Source organism: Lobosporangium transversale, assembly GCF_002105155.1.
Source record: "Lobosporangium transversale strain NRRL 3116 chromosome Unknown BCR41scaffold_18, whole genome shotgun sequence".
Lineage (NCBI taxonomy): Eukaryota > Fungi > Mortierellomycota > Mortierellomycetes > Mortierellales > Mortierellaceae > Lobosporangium > Lobosporangium transversale.
In genome coordinates, this window is record NW_019028996.1 from 12,022 (window position 1) to 36,851 (window position 24,830).

The 24,830-nt window shown below is 42.7% G+C and overlaps 8 protein-coding genes across 8 annotated transcripts; 5 read left to right on the forward strand and 3 right to left on the reverse strand.

The window, feature by feature from the left end:
- Positions 1–1,053: 1,053 nt before the first annotated feature.
- On the reverse strand, positions 1,054–3,472 carry BCR41DRAFT_377715 (P-loop containing nucleoside triphosphate hydrolase protein; the record flags this gene model as incomplete). Its single annotated transcript, XM_022027120.1, has 3 exons — positions 1,054–1,428; positions 1,552–3,306; positions 3,410–3,472. 3 exons carry the CDS (start codon positions 3,470–3,472, stop codon positions 1,054–1,056), a joined length of 2,193 nt encoding a protein of 730 aa, XP_021881333.1.
- A 459-nt stretch (positions 3,473–3,931) lies between these two features.
- BCR41DRAFT_422018 (hypothetical protein) lies at positions 3,932–6,437 on the reverse strand (the record flags this gene model as incomplete). The annotated part of the gene is made up of 2 exons (XM_022030095.1): positions 3,932–5,749; positions 5,859–6,437. 2 exons carry the CDS (start codon positions 6,435–6,437, stop codon positions 3,932–3,934), a joined length of 2,397 nt encoding a protein of 798 aa, XP_021881334.1.
- A 2,491-nt stretch (positions 6,438–8,928) lies between these two features.
- On the reverse strand, positions 8,929–11,001 carry BCR41DRAFT_305848 (Alpha/Beta hydrolase protein; the record flags this gene model as incomplete). Its single annotated transcript, XM_022020809.1, has 3 exons — positions 8,929–9,102; positions 9,197–9,308; positions 9,389–11,001. 3 exons carry the CDS (start codon positions 10,999–11,001, stop codon positions 8,929–8,931), a joined length of 1,899 nt encoding a protein of 632 aa, XP_021881335.1.
- A 2,006-nt stretch (positions 11,002–13,007) lies between these two features.
- BCR41DRAFT_353306 (hypothetical protein) lies at positions 13,008–15,385 on the forward strand. Its single transcript, XM_022024117.1, has 8 exons — positions 13,008–13,097; positions 13,195–13,259; positions 13,349–13,395; positions 13,530–14,331; positions 14,454–14,700; positions 14,798–14,947; positions 15,053–15,189; positions 15,279–15,385. Exons 1-8 carry the CDS (start codon positions 13,058–13,060, stop codon positions 15,363–15,365), a joined length of 1,575 nt encoding a protein of 524 aa, XP_021881336.1. The 5' UTR covers positions 13,008–13,057; the 3' UTR covers positions 15,366–15,385.
- A 146-nt stretch (positions 15,386–15,531) lies between these two features.
- BCR41DRAFT_353308 (WD40-repeat-containing domain protein) lies at positions 15,532–18,116 on the forward strand. Its single transcript, XM_022024118.1, has 9 exons — positions 15,532–15,872; positions 15,990–16,010; positions 16,087–16,358; positions 16,439–16,518; positions 16,625–16,877; positions 16,966–17,032; positions 17,113–17,248; positions 17,340–17,595; positions 17,681–18,116. The coding sequence occupies exons 1-9, from the start codon at positions 15,605–15,607 to the stop codon at positions 18,098–18,100; spliced, it is 1,773 nt and encodes a 590-aa protein (XP_021881337.1). The 5' UTR covers positions 15,532–15,604; the 3' UTR covers positions 18,101–18,116.
- A 68-nt stretch (positions 18,117–18,184) lies between these two features.
- On the forward strand, positions 18,185–20,237 carry BCR41DRAFT_353310 (hypothetical protein). Its single transcript, XM_022024119.1, has 7 exons — positions 18,185–18,359; positions 18,463–18,537; positions 18,651–19,108; positions 19,232–19,435; positions 19,532–19,611; positions 19,708–19,843; positions 19,946–20,237. The coding sequence occupies exons 1-7, from the start codon at positions 18,237–18,239 to the stop codon at positions 20,190–20,192; spliced, it is 1,323 nt and encodes a 440-aa protein (XP_021881338.1). The 5' UTR covers positions 18,185–18,236; the 3' UTR covers positions 20,193–20,237.
- Positions 20,238–20,677: 440 nt separating this feature from the next.
- Positions 20,678–22,903, forward strand: BCR41DRAFT_353313 (putative serine esterase-domain-containing protein). Its single transcript, XM_022024120.1, has 4 exons — positions 20,678–20,976; positions 21,067–21,640; positions 21,750–21,957; positions 22,049–22,903. The coding sequence occupies exons 1-4, from the start codon at positions 20,845–20,847 to the stop codon at positions 22,815–22,817; spliced, it is 1,683 nt and encodes a 560-aa protein (XP_021881339.1). The 5' UTR covers positions 20,678–20,844; the 3' UTR covers positions 22,818–22,903.
- A 107-nt stretch (positions 22,904–23,010) lies between these two features.
- On the forward strand, positions 23,011–24,628 carry BCR41DRAFT_58329 (hypothetical protein). The gene is made up of 4 exons (XM_022030920.1): positions 23,011–23,326; positions 23,458–23,809; positions 23,978–24,412; positions 24,465–24,628. The coding sequence occupies exons 1-4, from the start codon at positions 23,155–23,157 to the stop codon at positions 24,571–24,573; spliced, it is 1,068 nt and encodes a 355-aa protein (XP_021881340.1). The 5' UTR covers positions 23,011–23,154; the 3' UTR covers positions 24,574–24,628.
- The last annotated feature ends 202 nt before the right edge of the window (positions 24,629–24,830 follow it).

The window sequence follows — 24,830 nt, forward strand, 5'->3', positions numbered from 1 at the left end:
TTTATCAATATGCCGATGGTTGGCAATACTGTATGGTAGCGAGTATTGAGAAGGTGATGTTGGTGAAGGTTCTTGTGATGACGGCTCCGAGGTGCTCGTAGGCGACGCACTACTGGAATGAATTGTTGCGGACATCCGTTTTGTTGGATGACTTCTCTTACGCTCATGCGTTTTTGGCTGAGGAATAGGAGAGCTATGTTGGTTCCCATTGTCCTGGTGTAGTCGCTCTGACCTGTAAGGTAAATCCGTCTGCACTGTGTCTACAAACTCAAATGTACTGGGCTGACTCCTGTTACCAATGTGATTCTGAAGCGATCGACGTTTAGACGACTGAGACTCCTTCTGCTGCTGTAAGTCTGGAATGTGTTGTTTCTCCTTCAATTCCAGAGCCACATTTTGTTCCTCACCTCCTTGTTCGATGCGACCGTTGGGAAACTGATGGATGATGTGGTGGGCTCCCGATCGGGCTGCTCCTTCCTTCGGGGACTGTGCTTTGTCTTCGTCGTAATCGCGGTGGTTCATTGAGAGAAACAAATGTGGTGGGCGGAAGGAGGCGTCGTCGACAAGGACAGGAACATGCTCTTCGGAGTCAGGGATGAGGACAGACGTCGATTGCATGCGCGCTCTCTTTGCCAGCGTTTATGTTTTTTTTTTCTTTTCTTTCTTTTTTTCTTTTTATTTTTCAGCGTCGATAAGTATCTGACCCGAGAGCTCCTTCAAGGATTCACAGAATCGTTAAAAACCATTCACTTGCGTGTTTTACACACACTCACGCATTCACACACTTCCTTTTGTACTGTCTTATTGAATTGTCTTAGTCTCTGTTTGTTTTGTCTGCCTAAACAGTGCGTGTCTTCTGTTGCTTGGTGTACTGTTTAGAATTAGATCACAATTAGAATGCAGCAATTTAAAGGACATGAACGTTGTCAGATCTGTAGAATAATACAGAAAATAGTCAAATGAATGCCAATCAGACCTGGCAGGTGTGCAGGTGTGCAGATGTGCAGGTGTTGGTGCTCTCTTTTTCTCTGTTTGCCATTTTATTTTATTTTTTTACTTGTTCTTCTTGCGCTTTGTCACGGGTCCAATTAAAGACTTGAAGTCTCCAACTGCAAACTCACTAACATCGTTCTTGCGCTTCAGGACAATCTTGGGCTTGGATCGTTCCTCTTTCTCGCGCTCTTTCTGAGACTTGCGCACAACATGTGACTCATCTATATCCTCCACATTCTTTCCTCCAGGGCGTACCCCTGCTACTTTTTTCTTTTTAGGTTGTGGGATATCCGAAGGCGCTTCACGCAATGCAAAACTCTTAGCGATATGTCCTAGATGCAGATTCTTGATATGAAAAATATGTTTTTCAGAAGATGGATGTGTCGCGTATGATTTGACAAATGCCCAAAAGGCTGCACGGGCGATGGCCATGCTCTAATATAACAAATAGGCAAAGACATCAAAAATAAATATAAATCCAATTAGCATTTTGAATACTTTTGAATCAGACATCAAGAACGTGGGTTCAAATAACTGTTGTGCTGGGATGTCTCTTGCCTCTGGTGAGTGGAGATTGTACCGCTCAAAGCTGTTTTGGATGTCCGTAGCAGGTTGCTGGTACTCGTTCGACTTTGGAGGCGCCAGCGTCATCAAGATACTCGTTACCGAAACTTCTTGATTTGGCAGTCCTTGAGCCGTTAGTAACTCCAGATATTTGACTTCACTAGGCAAAAGGAACAAGATGGCCTCACCATCCCGTCCGAGACGAGCAGTGCGTCCGACACGATGGACATAATCCTTCAGATCCGAAGGAGGATCATATTGGATGATATGACTGACATCCGGCAGATCTAGTCCACGAGCTGCAACATCGGTGGCAAATAAGACTCCACTGGGCGCCTTACAAAACTCAAAATATGTATCTGTTCTCATCCCCTGTGCTAAATTACCGTGCAAACGGAATAAAGGTACATCTGGTAGCACGGCTCCTTTGAGCGACAGCTGCGCTCTTGTCTTCTTAGCATTAGCTCTCTCGGCATCACGCTTTGCCTTATGGATTTCATCCCTATTCGCCTTAGAATCAATTCTGTTGGCACCAGAAGCAAATTCTGGGCTTCTTTCATGATCATTATCACCTTGTTCCTCCTCATCCTTCTCAAATCTCTGGCCAAGATATTCATCGTGTGAAAGCTCCAGCTTGGTCTCTTTTCCGGCATGAGCAAATAGTTCATAGTGGAAATCAACAGAGTCGCACGATGACAAAAACACCACTGTCTTGGGTAATTTGGGTCCTTTAATCTTGTTGGCAAAAGCACTCTTAAGCAAGGCAGTAAGAGTGACCAGACGGAGCTTCGCTTGCACAATAACATAATTCTGTTTAAGTTGCTCTGGAGTCGAAAATTTCTCTGTGTGTTTCTCCTCGGCTGTGGCTAATGCGGCCTCGGGAATGTCTTTCTTATTGGAAGCATCCTTCTGTGCACTAATGTATATTGGCTCGATGAGTGAAGTGCCAGCAAGGCGTTGAACATCTTCCGATAATGTGGCAGAGCATAGTACGGTCTGGCGTTTCTTGGGCCAAATCCCCGTGGTGTCATTAGCACTAGTGATAGAGGCTGCAAATTTAACTCTTGCATCTAAAATTTTCAGAATCGCCGTCATCGACTCTTCGAATCCTAGTTCAAGCAATCGATCCGCCTCATCTAACACTAACCACCTCAAACTTTGCACATTGAAAGATTTTGTGTTTTGCAAATGATCCAAGAGTCGCCCGGGTGTACCCACCAGGATGTTAACACCCTTACGCAGCCTAGCCTTCTCTGACTTCTTCTTGTCTCCTCCAATGACGATCCCTGGCACAATCCAATGCGAGCGCTTCTTACCTGTGATTGAGGATGCAGGCATGCTGAGGAGCGTCTCCAAAACTTGCAAAATTTGTTTTGCTAACTCACGAGTAGGTGTCATGATGATGGCAAGTGTCCCTATAGACCGTTTTGATTCCAGATCCAGCATTGGTGAGGCCTCCGACTCGATTAACCGATTGATAATGGGTAGAAGGTATGTAAGCGTCTTTCCCGATCCGGTTTCTGCTTGAATAATTACATCCGTATCCGTCTTTGGCACATTGTCTCCAACTTTACGTGTGGGCCCGAGCAAAACTGGAATAGCCTTTTGTTGAATAATTGTTGGCTGTGTCACCTTGAGCTTCGCTTCCATATGCTTGACCAAGTCTTTGTCTAATCCAATACCAGTGAATGTTGAGGTATTCAAAGGAGCATTGCTTGGTTTTCCAACGGGACGATGGATCGTCTTAATCTAAGTTTTCAAAAATGGCCATACTTCTTTTTTCTTTAGCAAATACATATTTTTTCCGATTTGTAGGGATGTTCGGCATGGTAGATAGGTGACTAATGTTTACCTTAGGCATATCCCCAATATCAGGCGAGAAGATGGATGATTGGACCTGGGACTTTCCGTGCATAAGTTTCGCCTCTTTGGAGACAACATGATCACTGAGCAATTGGTGGTCAGAGTTGTTATGAGAACGAGTGGCCCTTCTGTCTTTGGTTGATGATGGATTCAATATTGAAAATGATGCTGAGGTATGTATTGGTTTGGGAAAAGATGAAGCACTTTCACGCTCAGAAACTTGGAGTTTCCTCTTGGCAGACTTGACGACTTTAACTCTATCCTTCCAACGTCCACCCTTTGGTTTAGCGAGCCTTGTAGGTGCGGAGCCCCCTGTAGGCGCTACGAGGTTTAAAACAAGTCTCTCAGTGTCCATGGCGTTGCGTAATGAAATTGAAAATGAGAAGTAATGTTTAAAGGCTCTGAAAGGGAGGGGTTATTTTTTTGTTTATTTACTTGTGCTGCATATTTTTTAAATGCGGCTTAGTGAGCCACATTGTTATTATACTCAAATACAAATATTGTAATCTGTTCAAAACATGCTCATCTTGGTCAAAATTTCTTGCTGCTGAACGTAATGGATAGTCGCTGGATAACCGTTAGGACCGCCAACGCGGACACTCATCATAACATCTAAGTCAAATGGAACCATAGCCCCCCCAAGAGCAATCAAAGGATACGAAGGGACAAACTGCGTGGTCAGAAAGAAACCAAACTCCAGTCCTGAGGGATGCTGCAACGTCAATGGAGGTGTGTCGACAGCACCATTGGGAGGTACGGCCTGTTCATACTTGGCATTGATTGTGCCAAAAAAGTTGCCTTTCCATGAGATCTGTGTGACTTGTCCAGTGACATAAAGCTCTGTGTTCAAGGGGTTGATCATGTTAACGCTGGTAATAGTCTGACGATTACCCAATAGAGTCCCAATATTGGAATTAGCAGTTCCAGAGGTAACTAAGAGGCGAGGGGGCGTGAGACCAGGCGCTGTGGAAGAGATGGAGACAAGAGACATGGCGGCCTTGAGCTCTACAATAGAAGTAGCCTTCTTAGATCCAACAACCTTGAGAGGGAAAACGGCGCCTGTCAAGTATTGGCTTAAGAACTGATCACGGAGAGTCTCATTTTTAGGGTGGAAAAAGAACTGCGATGGAGTAGGGTTGGGGCCGGGGACGACCTTCAGATTAGGGATAGAGAGCTCACCAAGGTACTGATCAGTGACTTTATCATAAACAGTCAGAAGCACGCTGCCACCTGTTACACTGAGAGTGGATGGGTTTGGCAGTGCAACCATCTGGTTCATGGTAATATGGTCGGAAGTGCCACCATTGACAACAACATTGGTGACAGCAGCATCAATCGAGTTGAAATTAAGGCCCTTCATAGTTACATTGGAAGTGAAAGGAATGCCAGAAAGTTTAACAGTCCCTACAGGCGTGGTTGAGACCGCACTGGCAAGACCGGTGACCATAAACGTCTGCTCGGCATTGACTGTGAGATCTGCGATGAACTGATCGAACTCTTCTTTAGCATCGTCCTTAACAACAAGGAGTGAAGGAGGAAGGCTAAATACGATCAGGCCACCGGGAACATCTGATTGGGCTTGACTCCAAACCGCAGCATTAATATCAGTTAGAACCTTGCCCTTATACAGGATAGACATAGAGTTACTGACGCTCTGCATACCGACGGTAATGTTGAAAGGAAGCTTAAAGCCGGCAGTAACCATGTTGGAGCTGGCAGTGGGAGTGTAAGGACTAGTTTCATTGAATATCATACCCATATCTTTGATGCTGATATCGCGGATGACATTCAAGGGTGTGGGCGACTGCAATGGTACGTTCAGTGTCAAAGATAGGAGACCATTACTGAGCCAGGAGATCGAGTTGATCCCATCAGGCTTGACAGCCACACCCTTTGCGCTCGTCATAGTGACCTTGCCAGCCAAAAAGTTCGACATGAGAGTAGAGACATTATCTAGATCGGTTTGGTTGGTCTGGTAGAAAAGAAGACCTTCCAAGGTCAGGGGCGAAGGTGAGTTGCCGATAAGGACAGCGTCGGTAGCAGTAACCTGGCCGAGATAGGTGCCCTCATAGAAGAGATCGAGCACCATGGTCCCGAGAGTCATGCCGATGGGCGAGGGATTGTTCATGGACGTGACAAGACGGACATATGCACCAGCGTTATTAGGTGCGTCTCCAGGCATCGTAAAACTGTCAATCGTGACCTTGCCAAAGCCATTCATGCCGAGCATTTTAAGTTCTTTCTTGAGGCTGATGTCCTTGATGGTTCGTCCAATAGCTTTTACTTGCACTGTTGAAGTCAACACCCAGGTAAATGTCTCGATTGTCAACTTAAACAAGAAAGAGAAAAAGGACATCATTTCAGAATAAAGAACAAGACGATCAAAAAGAAGAACTCTGCTGCGTAAAATAGGATGTTGACAGATGCATCATACGTACCATGTCTTTTGCAAAAGTAGAAAAGGCTTCCTTATCAATGATAGAGAACGAAGTCGAGTCGATAATTGTAGCCTTGCCTCCTGAAGCCTTCACGCTGGACATTTGCATGCTACCGAGCTGATGGCCTTCCCATGAGACGATAATAGGCTCGGGAAACTCGATAGTAGCAGGAAAGATACCAGCATTATCGATCCCTCCGATTAATGAGACCTTCATCCCTGTCTCAGTGGCGTCGGTCATATTGAGTTGGCTCATCGACATAGTTGAGCCATTAACGATAGCTTGCACCAACTTTGGCAAGATGACGAAGATGAGCAGAGGAATGAAGACAGCCAGGATGATAACGAGGATCGTGATGCACTTGATCCAGAAACGCTTGCTCTGATAGAAGCGTGTGCGTTTCTCTGCGGCATGGCCATGCTCCTCATCATAAGTATCAAATTCGCCTTTTTCATCATTGTATTCCACCTCGTCAGAGCCATATGGAAGGTCCTCATCACTGGAGATTTTACCGGCATTCTGATGGTGATCCTTCTCTGCGAGTTTTTCTTTGGATGCAGAGAATAACATGTGAGACATGGCTGTGCGATGACTGTATAAGGATTTGTGGTGTGAGGGAGTGATAATTAACTGCTGTTGATTTGATTGGGCGAAAAAAAAAAAAAAAAAAAAAAATGTCGTTAAAGATGGAGCTTACGATCGATCAAGATAAGTGAATAAATGTTGCCGAAGGCGCTTAAATCGAATGGGTCCTGGAAGCGACCGGGCGAACGGTAGAAATGAAGAATGGAGAAGGAATATAACAGTTAACGTATGAACGATAATGGAATAGACAATCGATCAAAAGCAAGGGACAAGAAGAGAAGAGAGACGAAAAATGAGGAGAGCACACATCCAATAAAACTATGGCCATGGGTCGCATGAAAACAGAGTCGCTTGACTTCATTGTTTTTTCTTTCTCATATCTGTTCTCCGAAGCTCACTTAAAGAAGTATGATTACAGTAATGGATGGTTATGGCGATAAAATGCCTTTTTTTTGTGCATTTGTTTTTGTTTGTGAGCATACATGATTTATCTTCATCGTCCTGTACGGTTCCTGATAATTTCAATTCTTTGATTAAAATGATGATTTCCTTGGTTGCTACTGGGAATCATAAAAAGAAACATATTCGCATGAGAATTACTAACCCGGACTTTATAATATATACATTTATAGTGCTTTTAGAATATGTTCGTTACCAAATGATGAGGGTGATATATACACATTCACAGGGAAAAGGCTTACAAGAACAGATCGAAAGGTTGGAAAAATACACAACATGTATATATATATCTATAAGGATTATGAATAGGTACTCCATTTGTATTACACAACATCCGAAAATCAGGTTAACAGACTAGGTAAAGTTTTAAGAGCCCTATTTTTTTTATTGCTTCTTTCGATCTAAACCCATTATTCAAGCCAACAAGCACCTGTTTGAATACGCAAGTCGTATCGTGTACAATATATATAAAAATATACATGTACGCATCTAGGCATTGTTTAACTCTTTGTTCCTATCCAGTAAACAGTGCCTTTTTTTTTTTTTTTTTTTTTTTTGGCTCAGGTGGAGCTGAGATTGGAATTTTTTACATGATCCATAATTCATGCGATGAACCGAGCAACAGCCGTAGCAGACGGGCAGGCATATGAATGCTACATTTCTTATTCTTCGCATGTGGAGAGTCAGTCCGCACTGTGGAAAGCAAGGAAGTTCAAATGGGGTGATTTAAAGAGCGACAAAATTTCCAGTGGAGAAAAATGGTAGCGGAGTGGAGTGGGAGTATGGATAAACAAGGATTTTCAGTGTGCCGGAGTTACAGATGAAGATCTACGGTTGTAGGGGTTTATTATAAGGATTACATTCTCAAGGCCACTCTATAAATGGATCTCCTGTCTGCAAACAACTTGATAATTATCACTATTGATAATAAGGTGCGCTTAGCATTTATATGTATTCAAACATTCCTCGAGTGCAACCTCTTTTTCTGACGCGTCTTTTATTTGTGTTGCATGGCCCTTCCTTTTTTAATTATGACAGCTTCCACCACGTTTTTGCCGCGCTATTGTGTCACATTAATGTTGTATAGATATACCATTACTTTGTTTTGAAGGACACTGTGCTCACTGGCACATGTCAACACCGAAAATGCTCGAGTTAAAAAAAGGCAACGCCTAATTGATCTTTGTCAAAATTGAGGACGTAGACTGTGGACTCCTTTGTTAAGTCAAACTCGGCTTGTGTTAATTATGTCACTTTATACAAGCTAATAAGCCAGATTCGTAATGTATATATTGTTGTGCCTGAATAAATATAGTATTATCATAAAGGGCTTTACTCAATTGACTATACTTGGCACCCTTTCCCAAATTGAGAGACTTTAAAGTAGCATGGTTGACTTTCTGGCTTTGGTGCTTGTCCTCACAAACAGCTGTACACTACTCAATCATCTCTTTATTCTTTTAACCCCCTTTCTCTCGGTCAATCTGTAGACGATAATACTCATTATAGTACATAAACAGTAAGATAAAGATGAGCTTATTGCAAATCCACCTTCGATGTGGGCAACTATTTTTCCCTGGTACAAGGGCATTTGATGATATGAAGAACTCTTTAATTGTTTAATTTTACTAAATTTGGACTTGAGAGGCTTTAAGAACAAATTGGTCGTCAACACTAATTTCCTTGGGCTCGGCAGTCCACTTCTTAATCCAGCCAATGACTTCTGTATGCCAACGAATACTATTGGCAGGTTTAAGAACCCTGAATTCGTAGAAGAAAAAATGCATTGTATTAATATGCCTGCACTCAAAAAAAAAGCTTTTGGTCATGCTTGAATTCAGTAAAGATGCGTGGCACCAACCAGTGGTTCTCATCAGGGAAGTAGACAAAACGGGAAGGGATTCCCTTGCGCTGCAAGACGGTGAATGTTGCCAAGCCCTCAGTGACAGGCAAGCGATAGTCTAGCAAAACGATAACAATAATAATAGAAGTTATCATTTTTTAAGTGTATAACCTTCAGAAGACATCAACATGGGCTATACACCCAGAAAAAAAAAAAAAAAAAAAAAAAAAAAAAAAAAGACTCACCCTTGTCACTATGGATAACGAGAGTAGGGGTCTTCCAGTTCTGAACAAAATTTGCAGGGTTCCAACGCTCGTAGTTTTTCTTGGCATTGGCGTCCCATGGGACACCACCGTACTATCAGAGATGCCAAAGGACATGTTAGTATTCGTCAAAAATTCAGAAAATCACCATCCATTCAAGAAATATTTTACAAAGGGCTGATGCGAACCTCATGCTCAGGAAAGTAAAGCTCCTCGGTGGTATAGAATCCATTCTTAGTATCAAAGATCCCATCATGATTGACCAAGCAGTTAAAGCGGTCGGTATGTCCATTGAACCAGCTAAAATACAGGACGTATGAGTATGGAAAGTAAATATATAAACAAATAAACGAAGTCATATCAAAGGGTTCAACTCATACTTCATCATGTATCCACCATAAGATGCTCCAAGGGCAGCAATACGAGTCTGGTCAATGAACGGGTGGGTCTCAAGGACGTGATCAAGTCCCTTTATCAGATCAATATAAGGAGAGCCTCCCCAGTTGTTATTGATAGCATCAGTGAATGCCTGTCCGTATCCGGTTGATCCGGTAGGGTTGAAGAAAACGGTAACAAAGCCGGCGTTGGCGAAAACATTAGGATTCCAACGAGTGCTCCAGTTGTCATTAAAGGCGCTCTGAGGACCACCATGAACAATAAAAGCAAGAGGGTATTTCTTATTAATGTCAAAACCAATGGGTTTCAAAAGGAATCCGTGGACATCTCTATCTTGGTCACCCTTGAACCAAATATCTTCAGGAGTACTGAGGTAGACATTCTCAAGGTCCTTGCGATAAAGATCAGTGCGTCGTGTAATAGCCTTGGACCTGACGTCAACAGTAAAGAAGTTGATAGGACTGGTCAACGATGAGGTAGAATAGAACAGTGTTTGGTCATCAATGAGGCGCAGCCCACTCTGGGAATTCTTGCTGACGATTTCTTCCACAGCCTCGGTCTTAAGGTTGATCTGAAAAATCTTGATGCGTCCATGATCCTCAGCAGTAACATAAATGTTCTCATCTTTGCTGTCAAAAATGATGCTACTAGGGCTTCGATCCCAGTCTTTGGCAATAATGCGCGACTCTCCAGCCGTATAAACGACAATTCGGTTGCGGTCGGCCTCGTATTGGGGCTTGAGCATCTGGAAGTAGGCGATAGATTTACCTGTAGCTGAGTAGACAGGGTTACTGGCTGCTCCTACACTATCTGAGTTAATATTCTTGGGAGCGATACCACCACTGGTAGGGACGGTGTAAATGTGCGTCGTGGTCTGCCAAGCGTTATCTCGAGACGTTATCTTGGAGACAAAGACAACCTCCTTGCCGTCAGGGGAGATATCATAGTCGCTCTCATCTCCAAAAGGAATGACAGGCGATTCAAGTCCAGTGTTGAGCAGCAAGTTAATTGCCTCACCATCCTTCACAAACTTGTCGCTATCCTTTTTGACCTTGACAACAAAAATATTGTTCTTTTTTTCCTGAATAAATTCATCCCAGTGACGGACCATGAGTGTGTCAAAGGCTAAAGCGGTATCTTTTTTATAAGATTTGACATGCTCGTCCTTATCCTTAGCTCCTTGAAGCGATCCATCAGCATAGACAGCAGCTGTGAACGCGATCAGATTAGCAGCACGATTGAATTTGACATTAGCAATATCAACAGGGAAGTTAGTCAATTGGTAAGGCTCTGCGTTTGAGCCAACGACCTTGACATAAAGCTGGCCCTTGGAAATGAAAGTGACATGGCTATTATCGAGCCAAATAGCATTGCTATGGGCAGTATCAGGAGTATGGGGCGTCAAATCAGAATGAGCATTGTTATCCTTGAGGTTAACAAGCTGTAAGTTGCGGATAGACTTGTTTGTATCGACATTGTAGCGCGAGACTGAGAAGACAGCGTAGTTTCCGTCGGGCGAGAGTGCAGCAGAAGAAGGACGGGGGAGCGAGAGCATGAGCTCCGGGGTGAGTGGATTCGATTCGAGCGAAATGGTCATGGCGGAAGTTGCGGTGAGGATGAGAAAGAGAAAAGTGACAACAAGACGCATTGTGCCAAAAAAAAAAAAAAAAAAAAAAAAAAAAGAAGAGAGATAAAGAGCCTTGTATTTAAATATAGTTAAATGGAAGCTTTTGGCTACAGGAACAAAAAGAATAAAAGAAAGAAAAATGATGGGAACTGAATTGTGGGAAAATTTTATTGAGGACATGACCTTAAAAGGCGCACTTCAATCCCATTGGAAGATGTTTTTTAAACCTGTTTGTTTAGCCTTATTTCCATCCATGCGGTCGCATTTAATGAAAAAATGGCAACTGGGAAGTGCATTGCAGCATGATACATCAAAAGCGGACATGGATGCACAATCAAAGGAGCGGCATTCTCTAGATTATTTGATGTAATAAACTAGGATGCAGATGGGTTCATAATCACAGCGATGCTCTCGTACATAGGAAGGAGTAGGGTTGGAGGGGCCACAAAAGCTGCACATCAGAAATAGATTTGACATTTATCCACTTAACCTTAGGCCTTATTTTCAATCTCTCAATCCAGGTACGAGCATCGCAGTAGTATCCGAAGCCTCAGACATTGACTTCATTTTTTGACACTCAAAATGAATAAGCAGTAGGCTAGTAGATACAAATGGCCGTTCGCCAAACCCTTTATATCTCAGATCAACTTGCTGTCGGTGATGTTAACCACTCTCTATTCGAGATCAGGAGCATCATAAAGACCTCAAGATTGTGGAAGACTTGTGGAAGTGCACTTCAGATGAGATTAAAATATTGGACATCAACACAGGTCAGATCTGCATCCCCAGTTCGAGTGTGAAGCCCTCCTTCAGCTGTAGCATTGGCGAGTCTTGCATCGAGTTCGAAATACGGATCGCGATGCGGAGGATAAGCAGAGTAATTCACGTACTACTACAACACCAATTCCACTCATTTCTCCTAGGATATTGATCCGAAACAAAGCGCCATCTATTAACCGTTAGGCCGCAATAACCAACTAAACGAACACAAAAGAGCCAGGCAATGAACAATATAAAAGAGCGAGAGTACAGCACAATCTTGGCCCTATTACATCATTGAAAACAGTCACGTAAATGGTCCTCGACGCCTGCACTCCGAACTAGACTAACGTGTTTGCAGGGGCCCATTGACCAGGACTTCAGGAGACAGTATTTCAAGGTCAAAAATGAAATACAACTCGCAACGCTTTCACAGTACGACCAAGAAAGACTGACGAGAGCAATGGCAGTAAGTCCTGTGGAGGCAAGGGCCATGGTATGCGAGAAGTTAGTCGAGAAAGAGGAATGTGTCGAAAATCGATAATATCAAAAGTTTGATTGTATATGGATAGGTTCTAATCTCTTTCGTTCTTCAAAGTTCGCGGTGAAGTCGTCCGAAGAATCTGGAGTAGAGTACTCCGTTGCCGCGGATGTAGAGAGGGGCCTCCTTCAGTCATGTTCATGCGCCGACTATGTCCGACAGAAGATCCCTTGCAAACACATGTATTTAGTGTCAAGGATTTACGACGGCTTCGATGTTCAATATGCCGCTGCTCCTTCGCACTTTGAACATCAGAACAGGCACTTAGAGTTCGACTTAGGGCCTCCTCTCGAGAGCTTTATCTCACCAGTTTTACTGCGTGAGCTGGATATGATGAGAACAAAAGAGAGGGAAGAAAAGAAGAGAAAAAGAGAAGAAGTCACCACCCAAGCGTTTGAAGAGTGTGAAGAAGAGCTTATGGTCCTGTGGAAGGAGCTGGGCCGTATAGTATCTAATAGGCAGAAAATAAAGTGCGCATTGAAGGATATGCAAGACTCAATAGCAGAACCGAGGAATGTAATCCGTACAATGACAGCGAGGGGTGTTCAAGCACCTGAACAAATTATGTGCTACACCCAAAGAGCGATGGTGACGTATTTTGGGTAAAAATTATGCTGCACTCAAGTAGGAAACAGGGTTTGTAAAAAGCCAAATTAGATCATTTGCTTGTGCATGCCTTATTGCAGTCAATAGCAAAAAAAAAAAAACTACAATACAGAAAGAAAGATGTCAAGTCCGATCCGTCGCACTGAGTCGCCAATACTTGGTATGACAAATGAAATCACTAGAATCCTCAAATTGACACACATCTCATTCCCCTTTAATCGTACTGATTTCTTTTCTCATTTATACTGCTATGATAGATGAGCATGCCAAAAGAAAGCGAGATGAAGTCGAGGCTCTTGAGAAGCAAACCAGTATTGTCCCAGTAAGTTTATTATACTCGGCATTGTCCACAGTGAAGGAACATATCTAAGGCATATCACTCTTTGCTTTTCTCTCCTGACAATATCCTAGTCTGAACAAGCTGGAACAGACCCGGAAGCAGCTCCACCAAAGAAAATGCAAGTTTAATGTTCAAGCAAATATTTACTTTAAAGGCATTATTACTTGTTAACGATATCCTTAGCTTTGGCTCTTCTCGAAAAAGCAATTCTCACCTGATATTGTATTTTTTCTCTATCTATATCGCCAACAGTAAGCCGGAAATAGAGTCCAGTACTTCTGTATCTAAAGCAGAGGTCAAGCAGATCCAGCGCAACCTCAAAACCATGCCTTTGGAGGACAGTAAAAGCTCTGAGAACGCCGAAATTCAAAGCAAAGACATGGATGACGTAGAAAGTGATCCAGGAAGTAATGAAGAGAACATTCCGGACAAAGTGATGGAAGAAAGTGCGACTCCACTTCAGACGACAACGGATAATCCTCAAGATCCCGAATCGACACCCTCTTCAGATATTGGCGACCAAGAGACTGAGTCTGCAAATACAACAATTCATTCTGTCATTATTGCAGATGACAAAAACGGCACAGAGCTGAAGAAGACCACCACTGAACCACCATCAAAATCAGCATCAAGCCCTGGCTCCAAACTTGGCGCTGGATTCAACAATACATCCATAGTCAGTCCCTTTGCTAATGTCAAATCTAGCGAGAATGTCTTTGGCAGCTCAAGCTCAACCCTCAAGGGATTCAGCGCCACATCCACTTCCAGTCCTTTTGCAGCGACTGAAAATACCAACGTTTTTGGCGGTAAATCTTCGCCGCTTTCGGCCGGATTTAGGAATACATCTTCAGTGAGTCCATTTGCGCCAACTACATCAACTAATGTATTTGGAGGTGATTCATCGAAAAGCGTATTTGGCCAATCTACTACATCAACTATCTCAAGTTTTGGTGTTAACGCAGGTTCTTCAGCTGATTCGACTGCTGGCAGCGTATTTGGGGCCAAATCGATTGTCGGGTCAGCTGCGAGCACTAACTCACCTCACAAGTCATCGGTATGCAGATGATTGTTGCACAACATATCAATTCTCCACAGTTCAAAAGATTTATAAGATCAATGTCCCATAACTATTTATTCATCTATTTATATATTCTCGTTCTTTCAATTGCATTGCAGGGCTTCCCCGCCACATTGCGATCTACGTCGTCTGAAACTTTCAGTACATTTGGAGCCAAAAACACATTTGGAAAAGAAGCAAGCTTCACATCAGGCTCATTTATTGATCAGGACAGTAGCCACGAAAAGGCTGATTTTGGCTCACTTCTTTCACAGGACACCGGTGACCATGACGGAGATGGAGACCAATACGAGGGCGAAGAAAGCTTTAGTACTGGAGTTTTTAGCCAAGCAGATCAGATTGATGGTAATAATCATTTTAGCCTCCAAGGAAATGGGAGGAAGCTGTCTATTCTGCGAATGCAAGCCATTTTAACTGCTTGATGCTTTCACCTATCCAATAGTTCAAACCGGAGAGGAGGATGAAATCAATATTTATCAAACCAAAGGCAAGCTATATGCAGACTCTGACAAGACACATACATGGAAAGAGCGAGGCAAAGGGACATTCAAGGTCAACGTTGGCCAGCATGATACCAAGGTAGCGCGCCTTGGTAAGTGCTATTCTTTAAATGAGATAGTTTCAAGAATCTTCAAGCAATATCTTTGAACCTTCGATGGACTGAGCTAATAGCGTATACCGCACACATCTTGATTAGTGATGAGAGCCGATGGTGTCTTACGTCTTATTTTGAATGTTGCGATTTTCCCAGATATGAACGTGGTAATCACAGGCGAAAAATATATACGGTTCATTGGTATTGAGGATGGCAAGCCTATCTCATTCCTGCTTAAGGTGAGATTACTATTGAAACTATTGATAAGTGTTTAACTTTCCGGTACCCGCATGAAATACTGAGTTTTTTTTACTTTTCTAAAAAAAAGGTTAAAGATGCTGTAGTGGCTTCAGAGGTTGTCGATGCCATAAACCATGCGTCTGAACGACAAGCAAGGAAAAACCACGCTGCATAGAAGGAATTACGAAAAACACAAATAAATTTTACTTGAAAAATGTGCATAAGCTGTTGCTCTCCTCTGATTGGCATACAGAACGCCTGTCACGACAAGGCTGCGATGTCTTGCCTTTCGCTCATGCAGTTGTCAACCGTCCCCATTTTGCATCTTTTTTTTTTTTTTTTTTTTTTTTCTTTCCTTTTTGAATACTTTACCTCTCTTTTCGAATAGAAATAACAATAATATACCTATCAAAAATGAACAGCGACGACGAGGTGCAGGAGACTTATCTCTTCGAGCTTGCAACAGAAGACGACGATGAAGAGGAGGATACAGAGATGGGTCACAGTGGTGAAAACAGTGACAACGATGATGACTATGAAGACGTGGAGGAGGAGGAGGAGGAAAGGGATGATGACGATGATGACGATGATGACGACGATGACGAAAACAGGGAAGAAGATGATGATAGTGAAGAGTTTGTGGTTGAAAGCAACCTTCTTGCGACATTGTTATCAGCAGCAGGTATGGCTAATGTCTGATTTTCTCTGACTGCCTTGCGTAATACCGTCGAAGCTTAATCTGGACAGCTCCTAAAGACGATCCGATATTTTTATTGTCTGCTCTATATGTCTTCTTAAGGCCCTAATAGACTTCGTCAGCGTAAGACACTAAGTCGAATATGTGCGTAGCGGTATATATTTGAATCATTATTAAGTTCCTTACTTCTTTTCATTAGTCGTCGCCCTTCTTCATGCTCAGAATACTACGCTTGATAATGATGATGATGATCATGTCTATATCAGATCACGTTTTCATCATCGAACTCGAATCCCCTCCCCAATCCCTGAACCTGATATTGAGAAAGGGACTGAGCTACTTAATTCTGGCGATTTTGGACGTGTGGAGTCAGCCTATGTCCCCAGCAAGGAAAATAAGGATAATGTTGCTCGGAAACTGTGGATGAGGCAGCTTAGGCCGCGATCAATTAAGGCTCTGGCTATAGGAGAAGTAAGGCCTGCTTAAAAATGCAACCTAGTTTTTGAGGCTGACGTATGCTTATTGACTTATTGACTTGTTGGTAAATATAGTCCATATTGCCTGATAACCCTGGAAAGGTCATTGATCTCTACAATGAAGCTGCCTGCTCTGGTCAATATTCTGAAGATGGGTAAGGTTTAAGATCACTTGAGAGAAGACTGCGCAGTCCCCATCCCCTTATTGAAGGCATTTTCGCGTTTACACCGTCGTAACATTTATATATACTTCGTTACAAGGTCTTTGTTTTCAAGCTGTGATAGAGATTGGAAGCTGCGCATTTACAAAACTGCTGGAAATAGACTGGTTCCTGAGCGTACAATCCAAGGCATGTTTGGAGAGTGGACTATCACCGACCATAACCTGTCATTAGATAGCCACTGGCTGATTTACTCCAGCCTGACGCCGGTGGTGTACTTGACGCGAACCGCAAAAGATGCGCCGGACACGCACCATGCCTTGGACTTCTCGATTGAGACCGATGAACGTGCGGTACATACATAACACTTTGAATTATGCAAACAGCTAAGGAAGTCTTGATCTTGATTAATGTCTCACTTACAATTATACTGTTCTATAGCTTTGGTCTGTGCGATTTTCAGGAGATGGTAGAGAGATTGTCGCGGGAGGCAGGAATCGGATTCATGGTGAGTACCAGGTCAAGTTGAAACCATTAGATCTTCAATCCACTGTTTCTTCAATTCATTTCTAATCTTGTGGTCTATAGTCTATGATATTGAATCCAGAACTGTATTGCACTCTGTCAAGGCTCATAAAGATGATGTCAATTCTGTATGTTTTGCTGAGCCTTCATCTTCCCAAGTTGTATTCAGTGGTAGCGATGACCATTATGTTAAAGTCTGGTATGTAATAGAACGACCAGAGCCCATTCCTATAGAAGAAGGAATAGGCAATCACTATCGACTGATCATCGTATTGTTCATTAAATCATAGGGATCGCCGCTCAATGGGAGGGCGATATAGTACACCTTCTGGAATCCTTGTAGGCCACTCTGAAGGCATTACATATGTTACATCTAAAGGCGATAACCGCTATTTGGCCAGCAACGGTAAGGACCAAAAGATGTTGCTCTGGGATTTGCGTATGATGTACTCAAGAAAGGACTTGGATTCGCTTCCAAAGCCCAGAGAGTCGACATTTGACTATCGAATGCAGCAATATCACGAACACAAGTCGTACAAAGTTCCTGTAAGAATCTGAAGTAGAATATACGTTGCAGTAAAATCCATCACGATATCCTCATACTAATTTTTCTGTTCAAACAACTGGTTAGGGTGATTGTTCCGTAATGACTTTCCAAGGCCATAAAGTCCTTCGGACTTTGATACGCTGCCATTTTTCCCCCGTACACTCTACTGGTCAGCGATATCTTTACACTGGTAGCGCAGATGGTAATGTCGCCATATACCGATTAGATGGCACTCTTGTTCGAACACTAGACACTAGTGCAGCATTTGCAAAGTGTTCTGAGTCTTCCAGAAAGCATATGTATGTAGCCCGTGACGCAAGCTGGCACCCTTATCACCCAACAATCCTCAGCTCATGTATGATAGACCGATCGTCATATGGGCCTCTTGCTGGTGGTATTGTGAGACATACATTTACGAGAGCAAATGATTTAGAATCAAACATGTCGGATTCCTCTGACAATGCTTTACCGCCACCACCACGGAGGCGTCGACATTTTTTGTAATAAATATCGCTTTACTCCTTTAAATAATATGATTCTTATTTGAAGTCACAAAACAGGAAAAAAAAAAAAAAAAAAATTAAAGTGGCCATTTTTTGTGATTGCTGCCTTCCTCACATTGGACATTAACCATCCCATCATGGAGCAGCACAATAGCAATAACTCGAAAGGAAACCAGACTAGCCAGGGCCATGGGAGCAGCAATGCCAGTGCGCAGACGACAACAACACACGCGTCTACGAACGATTACTGGTGCCATCAAGTATACATTTAATTTCGCCCAAGAAATATATTCTGTTGACATTCCTCCTTCGGCTAAGAAAAGGCGAGTTAACCAAAAAGTCCTTTTCAATCATGGATAATAGTGTCAGCGAGAAATTACGCCGTTGATGGTCCCAGACCCCATGTGCCCGCACTGTCACAACGAGTTTGTAGAGAAAGTATGTCTTGTTCTAGAATTCTAGTTGTGCGATGTATCAGCAGGCCCACTCCTTTCTTCCGCTTTAATAACTAATGTCGTGTGGTTCTGATTTCTCTCCTCAATGCCCTATAGATCGAGGCAGATAATGACCCGCGTACATTCATTCATCCGGAAACGCAAACAACAGACGATGCAAGAGGGCAGCATTCAAACTCTTCAGGGCTCGATGGGACCGATAATCACGATGATCTCTTTCGTCTATTCCAGGCGTTCTTTAACCCACAGAGAGCTATGATGCAACAACAGCAGCGTCAGCGCCAATATTCGAATGAATATAGCTCGCCTGGACAGACATACACAAGTGGGACACAGTTTATCTTCAATCCAGGCTCCACGAGTTCTACACACACGTTTGTGGCAACCAGCCCCGGAACATCACAGCACACATCAGCCCATAGCCCGCCAAGGCAGGATCAATCAATAGAGAGAGAAGCAGTAGGAAGCGAAAGTACTAATGTAGAGCATGATGGTCAGCAACAGCAACATTCTCAAGGACCACAATGGCATAGTCCTCCTTCATTAATCTCAGGGTAAAGCGCGTATCAATTCATCAAATCAAAGATATATGGATGTCACTTATAATGGCTGTGGTGAGTTAGAAGACATCGATGACCAAAAGCTAATCCATTTTTGGTTATAACTTTGCAACGTAGGCTGCTGAATCGTCTTGGAATCGAGATACACTATACTACTGATCCCACGGCATTTCAAGATTCCCGCGGGTTTGGAGCGCCGTTTGGCTTAGCTATGGGTGGTACTGGTAGTGGATTCTTTCCGATTGTAAGCAATCCCGGAGACTATGCCTGGGGTCAAGGAGGCCTTGATGATATCATCTCGCAGATGATGGAAATACAAAAGTATGCGAGTCTATGAATATGCTGATTCCAGCTGCTAAGTTAACTAAAAAAAAAAAAAAAAAAAAACTAACAAAATATTCATCACCAACTCAATAGCCGTCAAAATGGCCCTGTTGGCGCATCAGACGAGATTATTGACAGCATCCCTCACCACACTTTGACAGACGAAGAGCTTGGTATACAATCATGACATGATATAAAATAGAGCCTTGTCATGTCTATAAACTGGCAATCACCCATTAATACTTCATCTTCTTGTGGTGCGGTTGTAGAAGCCAAAACTGAATGTAGTGTATGCAAGGATGAGTTCACGAAGGAGGATAATCTCTTACAATTACCTTGCAAACATATCTTTCACGAAGACTGCATCAAGCCCTGGCTCAAAGTCAGTGGGACCTGCCCTACGTGGTATGTCGATTTCTCTTTCCGATTTACAACGCCTCGCAACAATGAAAACAATGGTTAACCTTGCATAATATCACTTACTTTTCTCTTCTCTAAAAAAAAAAGCCGATTTTCATTAGTTGGAGGAAACAATGGTTCGACACAGGGAGATCATCCCTCTGCACCTGGAAACAGAGGAAATGGCAACTCTTCGCAGTCTTCAACGACTAACGAACCAAGGATTCCAGGAGCATTTCCTACCGCTACCACCTCTAACTTTACTCAATCCAACAATAACGTCAACACGTCTTCTTCCAATCCTGCTACGACTACAACAACTGGCCACTCTCTTGTGATAGAGCCCCTAGATTAAGCTTTTGGTGCTTCCTAAAGGGCTATAATAAATTGAGTTCTTCAGTATGCAAATGCTCAAATCCTTTGGTGGTTTTAGTATTGAGAATCTCTTCCTGTCACGTAAAAAGGCTGAGGGAAATGAGAGGAAACCTCTTACTGTTGTTCTGGTTAGAGATGCCAAGAGGCGTATCAGTCTGGCGTCTGTTTAACCAGGACTTATGAATGTGGTGCCTCGGAAGAAAAAACCCCAAAAAGTTTTTCGTCTGTCATTACCGGGTGAATGATTTTGCGCAGTACAAAAAAAAACGGCCCAATTGGGTCTTCAAACATTTAAAATATATAAATGTACATGTTTCTTGTTTGCCAAGAATGCAAGCTGGCATGTGCTCTGATGGGCGGAGACAAATCCCTGGCGATTATTGTTGAGCAATCGAGACGACCAGGGTGATGATGACGCTATCCATTCCATATTGTCAATGGGCAAAGCACCAAAAGTCTTGAAAAGGGACTTTCTGTCAAAACCACTTTTTTTTGTTACTCTCTCTTTCCCTTTTGACTCATTCGTTCCTCATTGGATCAGTTTTTACTCCTCATCCTCCTTCATTCTTTGCAAACTTGCAGACATATTTCTAATTTTCGAAACTCTATTTACAAAAGGCTCCGCTAAAGCCATGTCTATGCCTAATGAAGCCCATGAGGGTGTCCACTTGGTTATCTTACACCACGGTCTTTGGGGCAACAAGGGACATCTTAAATTTATTGCGCAGCAGTTCAAAAAGCGATTTGGTGATCGCATCCTTGTCGTATGTTCTTTTTTTATCAATTCCATTAAATTTTGTCGAAGAAAACGACGTTAGTCTTGACTCTGATGACTTCTTTTCAAAAATCTTTAGTATCGAGCAGAATCAAACGAATCCTCTTTGACGTATGATGGTATTGACATTTGTGGACAGCGTGCTGTTCAAGAGATCCATGAGGTAGTTCGTGTGATTGAGGCAGGGGGCAATATCTCTGAGCTGCAAGGGCGGAAGAATAAGGGCAAGAAGAAAGCCAACAGTAAATCAAAGACCAACACCACCCATAACAAGAAAATGGATGACAAAAAGATTTCATCAATAGCACCATCGTCTGACTTGTCTTTGGATTCCAGTTCCGAGAGTAACAACAGTCAGCAAATCCCTCCATCAGCAGAGAGAAATAATAACGCAAGCAGTGAAACCCAACAAAGAAAAAAAGTCACACAATTATCTTTTTTAGGCTATTCGCTTGGAGGGCTTATCGGTCGTTTTGCAATAGGCTTATTGGCCATGGAAAAATTCTTTGATCCTTTAGAAGAAGGTGGACGAGGTATACAGCCGATGTATTTTGTGACAATGGCTACACCACACTTGGGAATCCGCATGCCTCCAAAGTCTATTTGGTCTAAAATGTTTAACTACTTAAGCTCAAGAATGTTAAGCCGAACAGGTAAGAAACTAAAAAAAAAAAAAAAAAAAAAAAAGTTAATGTTCTATTAAATATGGTCAAGGGGTGATAAAAATAAAGAAGCATTTAAATGTTGCTTTGAAATATTTAGGTGAACAAATGCAACTGATTGACGATTATGTAAACCGTAAGCCATTGTTGTTGGTGATGTCCGAACCAGAGAGCGTGTTTGTAAAGGCGTTAGCACGTTTCAAGAGAAGAGCACTTTATTGTAACATTAGAAACGACCGATCGGTACCTTTCTGGACTGCAAGCTTCTCTGATGCAGATCCTTTTCAAGAACTGGAAGCTATGGAAATGTATGCAAAGAAAAGTAAAACAAAGAATGATAGCAATGGTTTCGTTTGCCATTTTTCTTTTTCTAATTTTTATCTCTCATGCCAACAATAGCCAATATGATTCTGGCTATTCTTCTTTGATCGAATCCTTTGAACACCTCGATATGGAAACATTAGAGCGAATGAAACAGGAACGTGAAGAATCTTTAAAGTCAGCTTCATTTATTCAGAGGACTTCACAAAAGCTTACTAAAATTCCTTGGAAAAAGTATGCGCTTTATGGACTTCTCGGTCCCCTTCTGATCCCTCTTTGGATCGTATTCGCGAGCACTACGATCGGTCTTCAGGGTTTGACTTCAAGAAAAAGGACTAAGAATATGGTTACGTCCAATGAAGCTTTGCAACGTATCCGCGAGCGAGCCTCTGCAGTAACGCTTGAACAATACCGTGATGATGATGCAACCGGTATCCAAGATGATGTTCAAGACTTGTCTAAAGCCATCGACATCAACAGCACTAGCGTTGATGATAACGCTAAGTCTGCTAAAGATGATACCAGGCAGGAGCATAATGTTGTCTCTGTCGTTGAAGACGTTCCATCATCTTCGTCGTCTATTTCTTCTTCTAGGGAAGTTTCAGCGCTGATATCATATTCGTATCCAGACCTTAAATCTATTCGTCCTTTGGCTCTGTTACCTGTACAGGTCGAGATTTCACGTAATTTGAACAAGCTGGAGTGGAAAAAGAACATTGTGCATATCGAAGGATGGAACTCACATGCGTCAATTGTGGTACGTGAGAAACGGTTCTCTAATGATGGTGGCGTTGCAGCAGTGCAGCATGCGGTCGATATGTTCAAAGAGGACGGTGAGGATGAATAGAACAGCTAAGCAACTATGAATTTGGGCTATAAACCCAGTGAGAGTGAGCGAATTATTGACAAATAAAGATAACTTTTCGTATGATGCATAAAGTTTCGTCATGGGCATGAAATTGATTCATGCATTACATCTGTTTGACAGCCTGTCTTATTATTTGATTTAAGAGAGAGGTCCGTTCGCACATCACCTACACCTTTTCTCGTCCTATTTCTTCGCTTTCTTTTCTTCTTCGCCTTGCTCTTTGAACACCACCTTCTCACATTCCTTCATAGTATATATTTTTGTCCTTTCACGAAAAAAAACACATCCATATTCATACACGTATTCCATACCAATTATGCGCCTGCTCAATCCTTCCTTGGCGTTGCTCCTGCTAATACTACCCTTGGATGACCTCTGGATTGAACCAGTCCAGGCATCGTTCTTTTCCTCTGTCTCCAAGTCAGACAACTCCATCACCTGTGGCACGTCTCACTCTCCATGCCCTGTTACTGCTCCTTGTTGTAACAGTAAGTTATTATTATTATTATTAATGCTATTATTTTTTGTTCGGCTGCGGAATTGATTGATAGCAAAAGCAAGCATGATGAAGTTTTTGTATCTAATACATGCTAATATACTCCTTTTCAAAAAATAAAAGATGGAGTCTGTCAAAAGACATCGTATGAAGCCTGTTCCATCGCACTGGGCTGTGAACCTGAGTTTTCACATCCACAAAAGGACACCTCATCACACTCTTCTAAAAAATCTTCTGGAGATGACTATCAGCCCCAGAATCCACAGAGCTGCTTCCCTTTACCGGTTTGTCGACCCTTGACTGAGAAATTTAAGAGTAACCAGCCTGACAAGAAAGGCCTGCATCTACCCTTGATCCCTAAACAAAACTTTTCAGGGAATCCAGATCAAGCCCATTGGACCTCAGATTTCGATTATATTGCGCCTTACGCACAAGTAGATCCCAAACAAAAGAAGCTGCTCTTGACCGCTAGGAGGTACTTTATTTTATTATTTCCTTTTTTTAATTATTTTCTTTTTTTTATTTACTTTTTTTTATTATTTTCCTTATTCTTTCTCGAGGAAAGAGGAGAGTTGGTATCATTGGTAATAACGATCTAATATACTGCTCTTTGTTATCATCTTTTGGTGTTAATTTAAAATAGAGACGCAGTCAAGACCCAAAGTGGAGGTGGATTTGGGGCGACAGTGTCATCGACGCGTTGGAACAGGTATGGAACTTTTGCTGCCAAATTCAAGTCCGGCGCGACGGGTCCAGGTATTGTTACTGCCATGATGCTTTCGAACCCTATTCTTGGAGAAGAAATCACTATCGAGGTCACGGGTCGTGATCCCAAGACTGTTATTACGGATTTTTATCGCCATTCTGCTCAAAGGAGTCATCCATCGTCTTCATCATCCTCATGGTTGCCTTCGTTCAAGTCTGTGACCCCTTCACTCGATGGTCTCCGAATCCGGACACGAAGATTCAAGGATATGATCTTACCTGGTGGTGGCACGAAGACCCGAAAGAATAAGGCACTCACTACAGATGTAGTGGTCGTTCAGCATAGTGATGCTGAAGATGATGATATTTCGAAGCATGAGGATGAGATCGACGATGGCTCACTAGAGGAGTCTCATCCGCTGAAGAAGTCTGCCACAGAGAACGAGCTTGTTTACAAGATTGAGTGGACTCCAGAGCGTATCCGATGGTCCGTCGATGGACATGTTCTTCGAACCCTCACAGCCAAAGATTTGAAGGCTGAACGCGGCTATGGTTTGCCGTCTCATCCAATGCTCCTCCAGTTCACGATTTGGGATGCTGGTTATAATCAAGAGACAGAGGCTTGGTCTGGTGGAAAGACTGACTATGGTGAAAAGGATGAGAAGGAGTACACAACATCTATTGATTGGATTGAGGTCTCATGCCAGGATCGTAAGGAACATAAGCGCACTCCTTGGCCCGGCAAAGAAGCCGCGAAGCGACTAGAACAAGCTGAAAAGGAGGCAAAGATT

Coding starts and splice junctions, on each gene's coding strand:
- BCR41DRAFT_353306 (XM_022024117.1), top strand. CDS start 13,058: ATGTCAAGTCCGATCCGTCGCACTGAGTCGCCAATACTTG. Junction 13,098..13,194: donor CACTGAGTCGCCAATACTTG/GTATGACAAATG, acceptor CTGCTATGATAG/ATGAGCATGCCAAAAGAAAG. Junction 15,190..15,278: donor CTATCTCATTCCTGCTTAAG/GTGAGATTACTA, acceptor TCTAAAAAAAAG/GTTAAAGATGCTGTAGTGGC.
- BCR41DRAFT_353308 (XM_022024118.1), top strand. CDS start 15,605: ATGAACAGCGACGACGAGGTGCAGGAGACTTATCTCTTCGAGCTTGCA. Junction 16,011..16,086: donor CCCTAATAGACTTCGTCAGC/GTAAGACACTAA, acceptor TCTTTTCATTAG/TCGTCGCCCTTCTTCATGCT. Junction 17,596..17,680: donor ACAAGTCGTACAAAGTTCCT/GTAAGAATCTGA, acceptor ACAACTGGTTAG/GGTGATTGTTCCGTAATGAC.
- BCR41DRAFT_353310 (XM_022024119.1), top strand. CDS start 18,237: ATGGAGCAGCACAATAGCAATAACTCGAAAGGAAACCAGACTAGCCAG. Junction 18,538..18,650: donor ACAACGAGTTTGTAGAGAAA/GTATGTCTTGTT, acceptor AATGCCCTATAG/ATCGAGGCAGATAATGACCC. Junction 19,844..19,945: donor AGTGGGACCTGCCCTACGTG/GTATGTCGATTT, acceptor TAAAAAAAAAAG/CCGATTTTCATTAGTTGGAG.
- BCR41DRAFT_353313 (XM_022024120.1), top strand. CDS start 20,845: ATGTCTATGCCTAATGAAGCCCATGAGGGTGTCCACTTGGTTATCTTA. Junction 21,641..21,749: donor AAGAATGTTAAGCCGAACAG/GTAAGAAACTAA, acceptor TGAAATATTTAG/GTGAACAAATGCAACTGATT. Junction 21,958..22,048: donor GAACTGGAAGCTATGGAAAT/GTATGCAAAGAA, acceptor TGCCAACAATAG/CCAATATGATTCTGGCTATT.
- BCR41DRAFT_58329 (XM_022030920.1), top strand. CDS start 23,155: ATGCGCCTGCTCAATCCTTCCTTGGCGTTGCTCCTGCTAATACTACCC. Junction 23,327..23,457: donor TACTGCTCCTTGTTGTAACA/GTAAGTTATTAT, acceptor AAAAAATAAAAG/ATGGAGTCTGTCAAAAGACA. Junction 24,413..24,464: donor GAAGATGATGATATTTCGAA/GCATGAGGATGA, acceptor CATCCGCTGAAG/AAGTCTGCCACAGAGAACGA.